Genomic DNA, 14662 nt, shown 5'->3' with positions numbered 1-14662 from the left:
AATCTCTCAATATCTCCTCACACGTACTTTCCGGTCCCACCCAAGACCTCCTCTCTCCTCCACACTCGTTCCTCAACCAATCGCCTCCAAGACTTCTCCTGAGCATCCCATAACCTCTGGAATTCCGTGCCCCAACACGTCCGATTGAAGGTTCCAAATGTGAGACACAGATGGAACTTGAAAACACATCTCTTCAAGAAAGCTTTCAATGGCTACCTCACCACCGCGAGAGCTGCCGCAATCCCCTAACATATTGTCTCGTTCCCCATTATATTGCACACTGTAAGCCCGCAAGGGCAGGGCCCTCTCCCACTCTGTACCAGTCTGTCATTGTTAGTCGCCATTTGGGAAACTTTTGCATGTTGATTGGAGTAGGACACCTGCCATGTCCCATTCATTGAGATAATATAGGCATCCTATGGCTTTCTTACCCCACCCAATCACACTACTATGGGAAGTATCAGAGGCAAACAAGGGAATCGAAGAACCTTCAATGTCCTTAATTCAGTTTTCAAGATGAAGTTCTCTCATTATTTTTTCAAGCACACATGCCATGACAGAACGGTACTGGTTGCCAGTAGAATTGATGGTGTATGAATAAGGTGGAGTATGAAAAAAGAACGAAAGGCTGGCATTTGGCTTTCGCCCGATTTCCGGGGGATGTTGTAATCCTGTATTACAGTAACACCAGGCACATGTGAGCTAGCAGGTGACTTCATTAATGATTGGTTCTTGCACTGTCACCCAGCCAGAGCCAGTATAAGCTATTAATAATATTCTCCGCCCGGTGTTGGATTATTGTGGTTAGTTATCAGTAAGTCGCCTTCTTCTACGTCTATGGATCACATCTCGGAGGCAGGAGAATGCAGATGTGTCCGCAAGGTTCCTGTAATCATAAACTTTCCTCTGTTTCTGACCCGAGTCTTATCGATTGTTTTACCACAGTAATAAACTAGGTTATATAGGACGCTCCACTCATTATTCCTATATAACCACGATTGCTGCAGACATGTTACAGTTCTGTGGACCTATAGGCTGGTATAAGTCTTTTAAAAAAGGCCTCTCACTTGCCATAAATACGTCATTTTCTTACTTGGTGTAAATGCCGCTGTTCTCCTGAATCCGGCGCTGTTTTTCTTTTGTTCCTGCGCCTCTCCGTTCCTGAGATATGGCCATCTCTTTCCGGCATATAAATGTAGTCATTTTATACAAGTGGGCGTGTGCTTTGATATGAATTGACCACACCCACTTGGCTAAACTGACTAGATTTATATCCAAAGGAAGAAAAGGCCTTATCTCAGGAACGGAGAGGCGCAGGAACGAAAGAAAAACAGCACCAGATTCAGGAGAACAGCGGCATTTACACCAGGTAAGGAAATTATATATTCATGGAAAGTGACCAGTCCTCTTTAAAGTTTATTTTAAGCCACTTGATCAAAGTTTATTGTACAGTTGTGCCTCATGGCGCCAGATTACCAGGCTATGAAGAAGATGGATTCTATCGATGGCTGTGGACTGTTATCAGGATGTTCACATAACATGCTGAACTACATGGCGGGTATGTGTCTACATGTAAACACATATACTCGCAATCTAGTAAGATGATATAGGTGTACTGCTAAGCAAGTTATATATTACAAATGTATACGCACGTAACAGCCATACAGTTACATGGCCTGCATGTACATGTATACAACGAATACATGCATACCCCCATACACTGCGGCATGTTATGTGTCCATGTGTGTCTATAATATTATATAGAGATATATTATCTATCTATCTATACACATACATACCCCTGTGCTCATTAACCCTGTGTGATGACATTTATGCATAGAGAGTACGTAATGTGTATGTATGTACGTATGTAATGTGTGTGTGTGTGTGTGTGTACGTAATGTGTGTGTGTGTGTGTGTGTACGTACGTAATGTGTGTGTGTGTGTGTGTGTGTGTACGTACGTAATGTGTGTGTGTGTGTGTGTGTGTACGTACGTACGTAATGTGTGTGTGTGTGTGTGTGTGTACGTACGTACGTAATGTGTGTGTGTGTGTGTACGTACGTAATGTGTGTGTGTGTGTGTACGTACGTAATGTGTGTGTGTGTGTGTGTACGTACGTAATGTGTGTGTGTGTGTGTGTACGTACGTAGTGTGTGTGTGTGTGTGTACGTACGTAATGTGTGTGTGTGTGTGTGTACGTACGTAGTGTGTGTGTGTGTGTACGTACGTAGTGTGTGTGTGTGTGTGTACGTACGTACGTAGTGTGTGTGTGTGTGTGTGTACGTACGTAATGTGTGTGTGTGTGTGTGTGTGTACGTACGTACGTAATGTGTGTGTGTGTGTGTGTGTGTACGTACGTAATGTGTGTGTGTGTGTGTGTGTGTGTACGTACGTAATGTGTGTGTGTGTGTGTGTGTGTACGTACGTACGTAATGTGTGTGTGTGTGTGTGTGTGTACGTACGTACGTAATGTGTGTGTGTGTGTGTACGTACGTAATGTGTGTGTGTGTGTGTACGTACGTAATGTGTGTGTGTGTGTGTGTACGTACGTAATGTGTGTGTGTGTGTGTGTACGTACGTAGTGTGTGTGTGTGTGTGTACGTACGTAATGTGTGTGTGTGTGTGTGTACGTACGTAGTGTGTGTGTGTGTGTACGTACGTAGTGTGTGTGTGTGTGTGTACGTACGTACGTAGTGTGTGTGTGTGTGTGTACGTACGTAATGTGTGTGTGTGTGTGTGTGTGTACGTACGTACGTAATGTGTGTGTGTGTGTGTGTGTGTGTGTGTACGTACGTAATGTGTGTGTGTGTGTACGTACGTAATGTGTGTGTGTGTGTGTACGTACGTAATGTGTGTGTGTGTGTGTGTACGTACGTAATGTGTGTGTGTGTGTGTGTACGTACGTAGTGTGTGTGTGTGTGTGTACGTACGTAATGTGTGTGTGTGTGTGTGTACGTACGTAGTGTGTGTGTGTGTGTACGTACGTAGTGTGTGTGTGTGTGTGTACGTACGTAGTGTGTGTGTGTGTGTGTACGTACGTAATGTGTGTGTGTGTGTGTGTACGTACGTAGTGTGTGTGTGTGTGTACGTACGTAGTGTGTGTGTGTGTGTACGTACGTAATGTGTGTGTGTGTGTGTGTGTGTACGTACGTAATGTGTGTGTGTGTGTGTGTGTGTACGTACGTAATGTGTGTGTGTGTGTGTGTGTACGTACGTAATGTGTGTGTGTACGTACGTAATGTGTGTGTGTGTGTACGTACGTAATGTGTGTGTGTGTGTGTGTGTGTACGTAATGTGTGTGTGTGTATGTACGTAATGTGTGTGTGTGTGTATGTACGTAATGTGTGTGTGTGCGTACGTAATGTGTGTGTGTGTGTGTACGTACGTAATGTGTGTGTGTGTGTACGTACGTAATGTGTGTGTGTGTGTACGTACGTAATGTGTGTGTGTGTGTGTACGTACGTAATGTGTGTGTGTACGTACGTAATGTGTGTGTGTGTACGTACGTAATGTGTGTGTGTGTACGTACGTAATGTGTGTGTGTGTGTGTGTGTGTACGTAATGTGTGTGTGTGTGTGTACGTAATGTGTGTGTGTGTGTGTGTGTACGTAATGTGTGTGTGTGTGTGTGTACGTAATGTGTGTGTGTGTGTGTATGTACGTAATGTGTGTGTGTGTATGTACGTAATGTGTGTGTGTGTGTGTACGTAATGTGTGTGTGTATGTGTATGTACGTAATGTGTGTGTGTATGTGTATGTACGTAATGTGTGTGTATGTGTGTGTACGTAATGTGTGTGTGTATGTACGTAATGTGTGTGTATGTATGTACGTAATGTGTGTGTGTGTGTGTATGTACGTAATGTGTGTGTATGTATGTACGTAATGTGTGTGTGTACGTAATGTGTGTGTGTACGTAATGTGTGTGTGTGTGTATGTACGTAATGTGTGTGTGTGTATGTACGTAATGTGTGTGTGTATGTACGTAATGTGTGTGTGTATGTACGTAATGTGTGTGTGTATGTACGTAATGTGTGTGTGTATGTACGTAATGTGTGTGTGTATGTACGTAATGTGTGTGTGTATGTACGTAATGTGTGTGTGTATGTACGTAATGTGTGTGTATGTGTGTGTACGTAATGTGTGTGTATGTATGTACGTAATGTGTGTGTGTGTATGTACGTAATGTGTGTGTGTGTGTATGTACGTAATGTGTGTGTGTATGTACGTAATGTGTGTGTGTGTGTGTACGTAATGTGTGTGTGTATGTACGTAATGTGTGTGTGTGTGTATGTACGTAATGTGTGTGTGTATGTACGTAATGTGTGTGTATGTGTGTGTACGTAATGTGTGTGTGTATGTACGTAATGTGTGTGTGTGTGTATGTACGTAATGTGTGTGTGTGTGTATGTACGTAATGTGTGTGTGTGTACGTAATGTGTGTGTGTGTACGTAATGTGTGTGTGTGTACGTAATGTGTGTGTGTGTACGTAATGTGTGTGTGTGTGTGTGTACGTAATGTGTGTGTGTGTGTACGTAATGTGTGTGTGTGTGTGTGTGTACGTAATGTGTGTGTACGTGTACGTAATGTGTGTGTGTGTATGTACGTAATGTGTGTGTATGTACATACACTCTAGAGATACAAATCATTACATAGGGTTACTGAGCACGCCGGTATATTATATATACACACACCCGCATACTCAATAACCCCGTGTGATTACATGTATCTCTAGTATACACCCGCGTGCTCCATATCCCTGTGATCACGTATACCGTATCTGGTGCATCTCCTTTTCTGCATACATTATAAATGCACATTCAGCCGCCATGCTCTGTAACCTTGCATGTGTCCATATGTATCTCTTGCAGAACTCAGTAAACACTTTGCTCTGTATTCAAAGTCCATGCAAATTCCTGGATGTTTGTTCTGCTTCCGTATACCCAGGGAGGGAACGCAGGGCGACAGGAATGGGCAGCAATAGGGAGAAGTCCTGGAGAGCCGTCCATATCTGCACATTAAACCCACTGTAGCTTTGTAGGTCACATTTGCCATCAGGCCTTGACACTGGATAGTTTGTATCTCCCCGAACAATGTCCTGTTTATCAGCAGAACGCTGAGAATTCCCTTACACTCCTCTATAATATTACTTCTAGAGACTTCAGCATCTCCTAATATACAGGTAACCGAGTATAAAGACCTTCTACATACAGAGCGCACTCCGTTCACGTTCTCCAAAGAACCCACTCCTCTATGTTATCATATAGTCACTTCCCTTCTCAGGTATCAGCGCTACTCCCTATACACAGCCCTGTAACCAGCATTTTTCAGTCTCAGGAATTCCTAGGCTATGTTCACATATTGCATTTTTGCAGCAGTTTCTGCTTGTGTTTTTACGTGCATATTTTGCAGCGTGTTAACTTGCGTCTTTCACCCATTCATTTGAATGGTGATGCAAAAACACCAAAAAAAGGGGAAAAAAAAAAAATGCAGAAAAACTCAAAATACATGCAGAAAATATGAAATAAAAACGCCACGTGTGGACACACTTGTTCAATCTCCAATTCTTTCACCATGGATCCCCAACTCTCTAGTCAGCCATATCAAATGAATCCCCCAATTCTCAGTGCCACCATACAGGATGGATCCTCAATTTTCAGTTCCACCATAATTAATGGAGCCTCAACTCCCAGTCCCACCATATTAAATAGATCCCCAACTTTCATGCCAAGGGTATGTGCACATGACGTCTGCCTGGAATCCAACCGAAAAAGGGCTAAAAAAAAATAAAAATAAAAAAGACGATAATGCACTAGCGTGTCAAAACGACTTGGTATGTATATGCTCCGTCAGGCTAAAGTGGCTAAAAGAAGCGACTGCTCCATTTTTCTGGTGACTTAGGAGCAGCCAGTATCTTATAGATAAAATTAAGCAAAAAAGAGACAACTAAACTTCAGGTTGAGTGATTACTGACCATAAATCTAAAACATTAGTTTTTTTTTTTTCTTTTGTTTTTGTTTTTTTTTTAGAAAAATGTGAGTGCTGGTTATTGCACGAAGGATCTAACCAATTAATGCCGGAAACCTGTCTCTTTTTCAGTTGACATTTAGGCATGGAACATAGCGGTACATTACACCTGCCTATGTATCAATGGCCGGGAGGTGAAAGGAAGGCAGAAATCCTATAGCCATCCAGGAAGATAAATGGTGGGGTGGCAACACTCGGCCCGCAGAGGGTTCAGCTTGCACAGCAGCCACAATCTGCAATGTTTAATTCATGGACACAGAACAAAGAGGAAGACGAGGAGGGAGGCAAAGTATCACCGAGCACATGCAGGGCTTCATAGGAAGAGCGTATACAGCACGACACACCGTACATAGCCGCTATACGTCATCATCATATGCATAGCTACACAGGATCTGCCTACACAATACAAGGGGGGTGTACCGCAGTGTAGAGACGACAGCCTCCATTCAATACATACCGCAGCCGAAAAGCCATCTATACCATTAGCTGCACACGTATATTATACGTAGCCATCACTGGAGCTTGCAATCTAATTTCTCTACCGCAGACATAAATTCAGACATAATCCATGAATACTCCATTAACTGGGCCACCAGAGGATGAAAAGAGGCAAACTGCATGCCGACAGATCAGGGCTGAGGGATGCCACCATAGAGGAGAAAGGGGGCTCAGAAGAGTGCCCAGCAGATCTGTGCTAATAGCCCTCGTTTTAGGACATGACTTGGGTTATAGAGGACGGGGTGAGAATTATTGATCATGTCTCAATCTTACTGGGATATCTCTACAAGAAATCTATCAAGAGCATCTGAGGATAATCAGACCCCCTGACACATTCCAACCCATTAATTACCTCCCTATAAAAAGGCTGATTTTTTTCTTTTTTTTAATATACCGGTATATTGTTTCTTTGTAGCGATGATTCTTTCAACACAGAACACAGCAAAGGTAAAGAACAGACCCAATTGCTTCTAAAGGATGGTCAGAAATTGTACCCAATCATAAAGGGGTTTTCCAGCATTAGACAAACATGGTGTTATGTTGATGGGCAACACACTAAAAACGGAAACTGACCCAGTCGGTTCCTGTACAGACTAGAGATCCTGACCCCGCAGTCCATAGTGGTTCCTGCTTGATCTGAGATAGCCCTAACCACAGCCTAGAAGGTGGCAACTCGGACCTATGCCGCCTGAAAGGCCGTCGAGCGCTTCACATTCCTCCTAAAGAACCAGAGGGCAGAGCAGAGAGTGTAAATTACCTACTGAAGGGAAAGTGTGCTGAAATAGAAAGATCTCAGCCTGAGTAAAACAAACCACGAAATAGAAAATATGTCACCTACTTCCTAAAAAGTAACAGAAGATAGCTGCAGGGTAAAGAACAAAAACAGCAAATAGATAAACCCTAGCTGATCAAACCAATGACTAGCTCAAACTACAGCAGTATGGCTGGACATCCAAATGAGACCATCATGAGCAAGAAATACCAGCAAGGGGAAGGTATATAAAGCTGCAACTGAAAAGTGATAGGGCAGACAAATGAGTAAATGAAAACACCTGTTATCCTTGCTTCAGTCTTTTTACGGTAACAGAAACTAAACACCCGGAGAAAAGGTGTATCCGCTGTGGCTTGGCGGACAGAGATGCTGACCATAAAGCCCAGACTCAAGTGCTTGAACCCAGACACATGACACATGGCTGCTTTCTTCTAAAATGGTGCCAGACCCGTAAAACAGCATGCAGGACTGCAGCTCAGTCCAATCCACTTTAAAGGAGCTGAACTGTAATATCAGTCAACTTGTGGACAGATGTAGTGCAGTTTTTTTTTTTTTTGGAAAAAAGCCATCATGTTTGTATAATTCTGTAAAACCCCTTTAGGAATTCTGCTCATTTAGGGAAGAGTCAGATGGCCATATAACTTGGACGAGGATCACAATGCAATGCTTGGACTGGCTGGCGGCTCTCTTGACCCAAACGTGACAGCTGCATAGAAATAATTGCTGCTACTCTCTGGACAGGAGAGTCCCCAGCCAGTCCAATCATTGTGTTGGTATCCTCATCAGAGTTATACGTGTGACTCTTCCCTTATGGTCAGAAATGTAAGAAATATACAGTCAGGGTCTCTATATACACCGCTCAAAAAAAATAAAGGGAACACCTAAATACCACATCCTAGATATCACTGAATGAAATATTCCAGTTGCAAATCTTTATTCATTACATAATGGAATACAATAAAACAAATATGATCAATGTAAATCAAAATTAATATCCCATGGAGGACTGGAATTGAAATAATACTCAAATTCTAAGTAGAAAATCAAATTACAGGCTGATCCAACTTCAGTGGAAATGCCTCAAGACAAGGAAATGAGGCTCAGTATTGTGTGTGGTCTCCACGTGCCTGTATGACCTCCCTACAACGCCTGGGCATGGTCCTGATGAGGTTGAGGATGGTCTCCTGTGGGATCTCCTCCCAGACCTGGACTAAAGCATCTGCCAACTCCTGGACAGTCTGTGGTGCAACATGACATTGGTGGATGGAGCGAGACATGATGTCCCAGATGTGCTCAATTGAATTCAGGTCTGGGGAATGGGCCGGCCAGTCCATAGCTTCAATGCCTTCATCTTGCAGGAACTACTGACACACTCCAGCCACATGAGATCTGGCATTGTCCTGCATTAGGAGGAACCCAGGGCCAACCGCACCAGCATATGGTCTCACAAGAGGTCTGAGGATCTCATCTCGGTACCTAATGGCAGTCAGGCTACCTCTGGCGAGCACAAGGAGGGCTGTGCGGCCCTCCAAAGAAATGCCACCTCACACCATTACTGACCCGCTGCCAAACCGGTCATGCTGAAGGATGTTGCAGGCAGCAGATTGCTCTCCATGGCGTCTCCAGACTCTGTCACGTCTGTCACATGTGCTCAGTGTGAACCAGCTCTCATCCATGAAGAGCACAGGGCGCCAGTGTGGAATCTGCCAATCTTGGTGTTCTCTGGCAAATGCCAATTGCCCTGCAAGGTGTTGGGCTGTCTCAGCAGTGGTTTAGCACAGTGTCTGCTTCTAAAGGCTCATGCATTTGCAAAGAATGTTTCGCCGAGCGTTCATGTGTATGGGGAAGTAGGGAGAGACAGCTGATGCGCCAGTGAGAGCTGGGCCATCAGCTATCGCACGTGTATGGCCGCCTGCACAGCAGGTTACCTAATCGTGCTGCAGTCCCCTATATAACGGGTGCCAGGGCAATGCTGTGCAAAGGATAAAAAAAAGGTGCTAGTTCAGTGCTACACTAGCGATGCATGCCCCTCATTGTCAGGGCGGGTGGGAGTACCACAGGTCGGACCACTACGGATCATCGAGTGATGCCATATCTATCATCACTTACAAGATGGAAATACCCCTCTAAGTTCCAAGAGGGTCATTTTTTGTAGACGTGAAAGAGCAACGTATTATATGAGACCCCAGCCTTACCATCTCCACAGAAGGTCAACAGTATCACTGAGGGTTCAAGAAGGAAACCCAAATCTGTATTAGTGTTTGACCTCCTGGTCCCATCATTTATTGAAAACCCATTCTAATAAAGACCCAAAACATTATACAGTGATATAACAGGATCTGGTAATGGTCTATTATGGCCCATTTAGAAGAGCCAACAATCGGGTGACGAGCATTTTTAGGAACACTTGCTCCGGACTATCGGAGCCTCTAACTGGCAATCCCACCGACAAAAAACCACACTCGCTCACAGGGTGCGATCATCCTTTAAGCTTGCTTATTAATTATCGTCATTGTCAGAACTGAGAACACGATCTATGCGCAAAGAACTAAGAATGGTTCCGTGAGTATAGAGGTATAGAGCGTTCCTTGGCCCATCTAACCAGGACAGGAAAGGACCACCGATTGGCCTATCGGCTAAATGCAAGCCATTAACTGAAAGCCTGAATCAGACTGAATCCAAGGGGCATTAGGACTACGTGGAAGACAACTTCACTACAGCTTAAAAGGGAATCTGCCATTAGGTTTTTACTATAATCTGAGAGCAGCATGATGTAGGGGGTGAGACCCTGATTCCAGCAATGTATTACTTGCTGGGCTGCACGGTGTCATTTTGATACAATCACAGTTTTCTCTGCTGAAGATCTAGCAGACCTCAGAATGCTGAGCCCTGTATAACTCCGCCTACATCACAAATTGGCTGCTGTTTACACCGACAGAAAGCTGCTAATCAGTGGTGGGGGCGTGGTTGGACTAGAAGGCAGGAGACACCTAGTCCTGCGAATCTCCTGCTGATTTTATTGAAACAGAAACACAGCTTAGTAAGTGATACATCGCTGGAATCAGGGTCTCAGCCCCTGCATCACACTGTTCCCAGATTAGATAACAAAAACTTGCTGGCTGATTCCCTTTAAGATCATTAATCAACATCACAACATGATTTTCCCATAGATAAGTCTCCTCCGTTGTTGCCCAAGTTCGAGAGATCTCAATGGCACACAGGTTGATACTTTCTAAGCACTGGGTAAAGGCAAACTATACTAAGATACTCAGGCAGTTTAAACTTCTCTGAAGTTCCTGCCGTTCAAGAAAGTCCAAAGTTATGCAGAACACGTGGACTTAAAGGACGGCCAGGCGAAGTCTATCTCACTACATGCTTAAGGTACTGCTCCCTGTTCTGGTCCACATCCATCATCTGAGCAGAGGGTTAGGCTGGTTCCACATGTTCAACGTCCATGGTTCGAATTCAGATCGCGATGCCCAGGTCTACTGACCTGAACTCAACAGCCTCATAGGCATAGGACGTGTGAAACTGGCCTTAGCGAAATGTTCTTCAAGTCAATTACAGAGATAAGGTTGGGAAGATGCCTGCCACCAAGATCACTACATTTCTTACAACATGTCAAGTTCTGAGAACGTCCAGAATTATAAAGAAGTAGTATCGTAAGAATTTGTACAATCTCAAAGAGAACATCTCTGTGGTCCACTCCACCTCCACAGGCCTGCACTAGGCATTAGGGTGGGCTTTCCCGTGGCTTTGGTCAGGCGTCTCATGGTTCAAACTGTCCACATTTTGCCAGAGATTCACGCTTTGGAGAGTTTCTGCTCAAAAAAACCCTTAGTGTGCACATACCCTAATGCTAGGTATACACAAAATGTTTTGAGCAGGTTTTTTTTTTTTTTTTTTAACTTATTCACTTAAAAATCCTCCTCAAAATGCCTGGGAAACTATTCTTATTCTATATATCTGCATAAACTATGTTTATATATTTTAAGAAGAACCTCTTCAAAATGGTCTTAAAAATGTTTGGAAAACCCTTCCTATTCATTTCTATGTGAAACCCACTTTGAAAGATGGCTGGTGGGGAGAAAAAAAAATAATAATGCATGTCACTTTTTTGGAAGCGTCTCCTGATGGAGTCCACTCCAAACGGAATAGCAAAATCAACAAAAAGCTCCAAAAACTAATTAAAACAAAGAAAAAAAAAAACTCCCCGAAAAAGAAGCATTTATGAAGAGATTTCTACTTAAAAAAAATCATCATTTTTGAAACGTCTCAAAGGCTCTGTGTGAACACAGCCTTATGGTATTAGTTAGGTATACAGTGGTCCTTTAAATCCATAAAAGGTGAGTGCATTTCTAAAAGGTGTAAAAACATTTTTCTTCATATTTGGCATTTTAAAACCATTACGGTCATTGCTAAACTTGTATGATACAGTCATGTGTGAGACAGATGTGAAATGTGTGTCCAGGTTAGACCTTTCCTATTCACATACGTCAGTACGTGGCACCGAGTCATTTGGGTAAGGCGTCAACGGTGTAATATAGGGAACGTTCCTGGAATGACCGAGTCATCTGTGACAGGTGACATCACACCTGCTCCGGCCCACGGGTCGGGCTCCGCATGAGTCAGTGCCAGTCCTGTCGTCACCGGGAGGGGACTATACCGACATATATACATATGTAGATGATCTATAGATTGATTGATTATATGTCAATGCTGCTAAAACCATAAAAGAAAAAAAATAAATAAAATTCTGGCCTATACAGAATACACTTGGCTGTCAAAATTAACCCATTCATCTTTGACAGATAAAAAAAAAAAAAAAAATGAAACCAGGACCCCATGACTATGACACACCCTGAGCCACAAACAATAGGAAGGCCCCATTATAAACCATCATTCAAAAGACAGAGGTGTAAAAAAAGAAAAAAAATATTATTTTAACCACGGCGTCAGCAAACAAGGTTTTTTGTAAGAAAGGAGAGGTCCTTGTAAAGCGCTCCCCACCCCCTCGTAAAGAGATGCGGCCCTGTGCATGCTGAGGGTGGGAGAGGCAGGTACATTTATTTGTTATTATCCATCCACCATTAACATAAGAAAAAAGTCCCGTAAAACAAAGGGCTTCTTATACAGGAAACATCTCCATAAAGAGAATACAGTGACCTCACCGCAGCCCGGGCTAGTTGTTTTACATTATGTTTTGTTTTTTTCTTAAATGTATTTTATATACTCTCTTGTAATCATATATTTTATATTGCATTCATGAATTTTTACATTCTATACTGTATAATATTTTGTAGTCTTACATGCATGTGTCTATGTACATACACAATTTGTAGTATGTAGGATCTATTTGTATATATTTTTACTTAAAATATTTTGTAGACCATATTTTTTTTAATTAAAATGAATTGCATTATTAGAAAAAGTGGCGTATTTAGAATTAAAAATGAATAAATTATGATACAAAAAGAGGAAAGTGTCACCCAAGTCAATGTCAATTCCTATTAAAGCCCCTCTAGGAGGCGCAGACAGCAGAGCACAGAGGGTTAACCAGATACACCCCTCATTATTAATGAAATAGCCATAACTAAGTCATCCGTGATGTATCTGAATGTAAACATGGGGTGGGTCTCCAGACCTGAACTTACCTATGGGGATCTGATGTTATCCTACATTATTTAGGATTACAGGTGCAGTGTCTATAGGATGTGAATGATTCAAGAATTTCTAGGCCAGGAAGGATGGACTAGTGGAATATAATGATGACTGGTAGTAGTGAAAAAAAAAAAAAAAAAAAAAAAAAAAAAAATTATATATATATATATATATAATTTTTTTTGTTTATTTTCACTACTATTTTTTTTTTTTCATATTTATTTTATTTTTTATTTTTTTTTACATTCTGGTGGGCATCGCCATATAATAATATAGCATCATCCATGAATTCTAATATATAAAATGTATGGATGATGCCCCAGCTATATTATATGGTGCTATCCACCAAGATAAAAAAATATATATATTATATTATATAATTTTTTTTTTTTTATTCTGGTGGACAAGAAATAATATAGCAGGGGCATCATCCATAAATTTATATAATATATATTTATTAGAGTCTATGGACCATGCCCCTGCTATATTACATGGCATACGGCGATGCCCAGTTATGGTTCATAGTCATATCTAATATTATGCAGCATATGGAGTCGGCGAGCTATGGCACCCAGGTGGGCATCCTTTTCTACCCATCTAGTATATTTGACACCCATGATCGCCACCATTTATGATAGAATATATAATGGGATAGTGATTGGGTATTATATATCCAAACCCTGTTGCCCTCCCTGATGTGATGGCCCACCATTGAGAGATGGCTTGCAGACCACCATGCGGTCACCAGTGATGGGTAGCCTGCAGACCAGCAGGATGCCCCCTTACCTTGGCCATAGCATTTGTAGATGAGCCAGCTGAGAGAGGCAGAGGTCCTGGCCTGCTGTACATCATATATATCCAAGGGTTTAATCTCTGGCACCAGGAAGCTCTTTTTCATCCTTGTCCTCCTGTGTTGGTGGCAGGGCTTAGTGCAGAAGACCCATCAGGGGAGGGTGGGCATATGAATGGGGAAGGGGCACACAGGGAATCCTGCAGGCAGTGCACCCAGCACACAAGGGCAATGAGACAGCCTGGATAATCCCCCCTCTCTGGTCTCTGTGCTCCCACCCTTCTTGCTGGGGTTAGTGGGGGTCTGCTGCAGAGCTGTCCTTCAGCACCACATGGAGGGGAGGATGGATGTGGGGGGCTCAGGGCAGAGCTGCATCCAAGCACTGCTGGAGATCTCTTCCTTGCAGCTGTCTCAGGTGCACTGGCTGGCTGTCTCTCTCCTCCCTTCCCCCTCTCTCTCTTGCTATGTGACCTCACTACAGGGAGGAGTCTCTCTGCTTTGCTAACAGGTAATTCAGAATGGACAATGGAGGAAGTCTCAGGCTGGTAATAAGCCAGTGATTCATCATGGCTGCTGCTTATTCTCTGTAGAGTGCAGGGAGATCCTGCTGGAGAGGGGCTGGCACTGCTTATAGGGTGCACTGGCACTAGATGTAGGGGCAGGGCTTTGTATGTTCTGCATTATTGTTACATCAGGTACAAACAGAAGACTATTGTTACATTGTGTCACATGGACCTCACTGCTTCTCCTTGGGCTACATGCATACGGTGCAGATTTTCCACGTAGAAATGTAATACAGCATCAGCTAACTGAATTAGATTTTAAAAATTTTATCTACATTTTCTGGAATTTTTTTCTGCACAGATATTAGTGACCTGCTGTGCTGATTTTTATTTTTTATTTTTTTTTTTCA

At 42.8% G+C, this 14662-nt stretch overlaps 1 protein-coding gene across 3 annotated transcripts in view; it reads right to left on the bottom strand.

Moving 5' to 3' along the window:
• The window catches only part of CAMSAP3 (calmodulin regulated spectrin associated protein family member 3), a 106409-nt gene extending 92178 nt beyond the window's left edge, over positions 1–14231 (bottom strand). For all 3 annotated transcript variants that reach the window (XM_073653914.1, XM_073653915.1, XM_073653916.1), the window contains exon 1: positions 13746–14231. In XM_073653914.1, coding sequence (XP_073510015.1) covers positions 13746–13857 — 112 coding nt within the window. In that variant the 5' untranslated portion in view covers positions 13858–14231. The remainder of the gene's footprint in view (positions 1–13745) is intronic.
• Between the last annotated feature and the right edge of the window lie 431 nt (positions 14232–14662).

Source organism: Phyllobates terribilis, unplaced genomic scaffold (assembly GCF_046119375.1).
Source record: "Phyllobates terribilis strain yellow unplaced genomic scaffold, ASM4611937v1 Scaffold_11__3_contigs__length_659146591, whole genome shotgun sequence".
NCBI classification, from domain to species: Eukaryota; Metazoa; Chordata; class Amphibia; order Anura; family Dendrobatidae; genus Phyllobates; species Phyllobates terribilis.
Note: the sequence above shows the minus strand (reverse complement) of the source record. Positions and strands in the feature narration are given on the sequence as shown.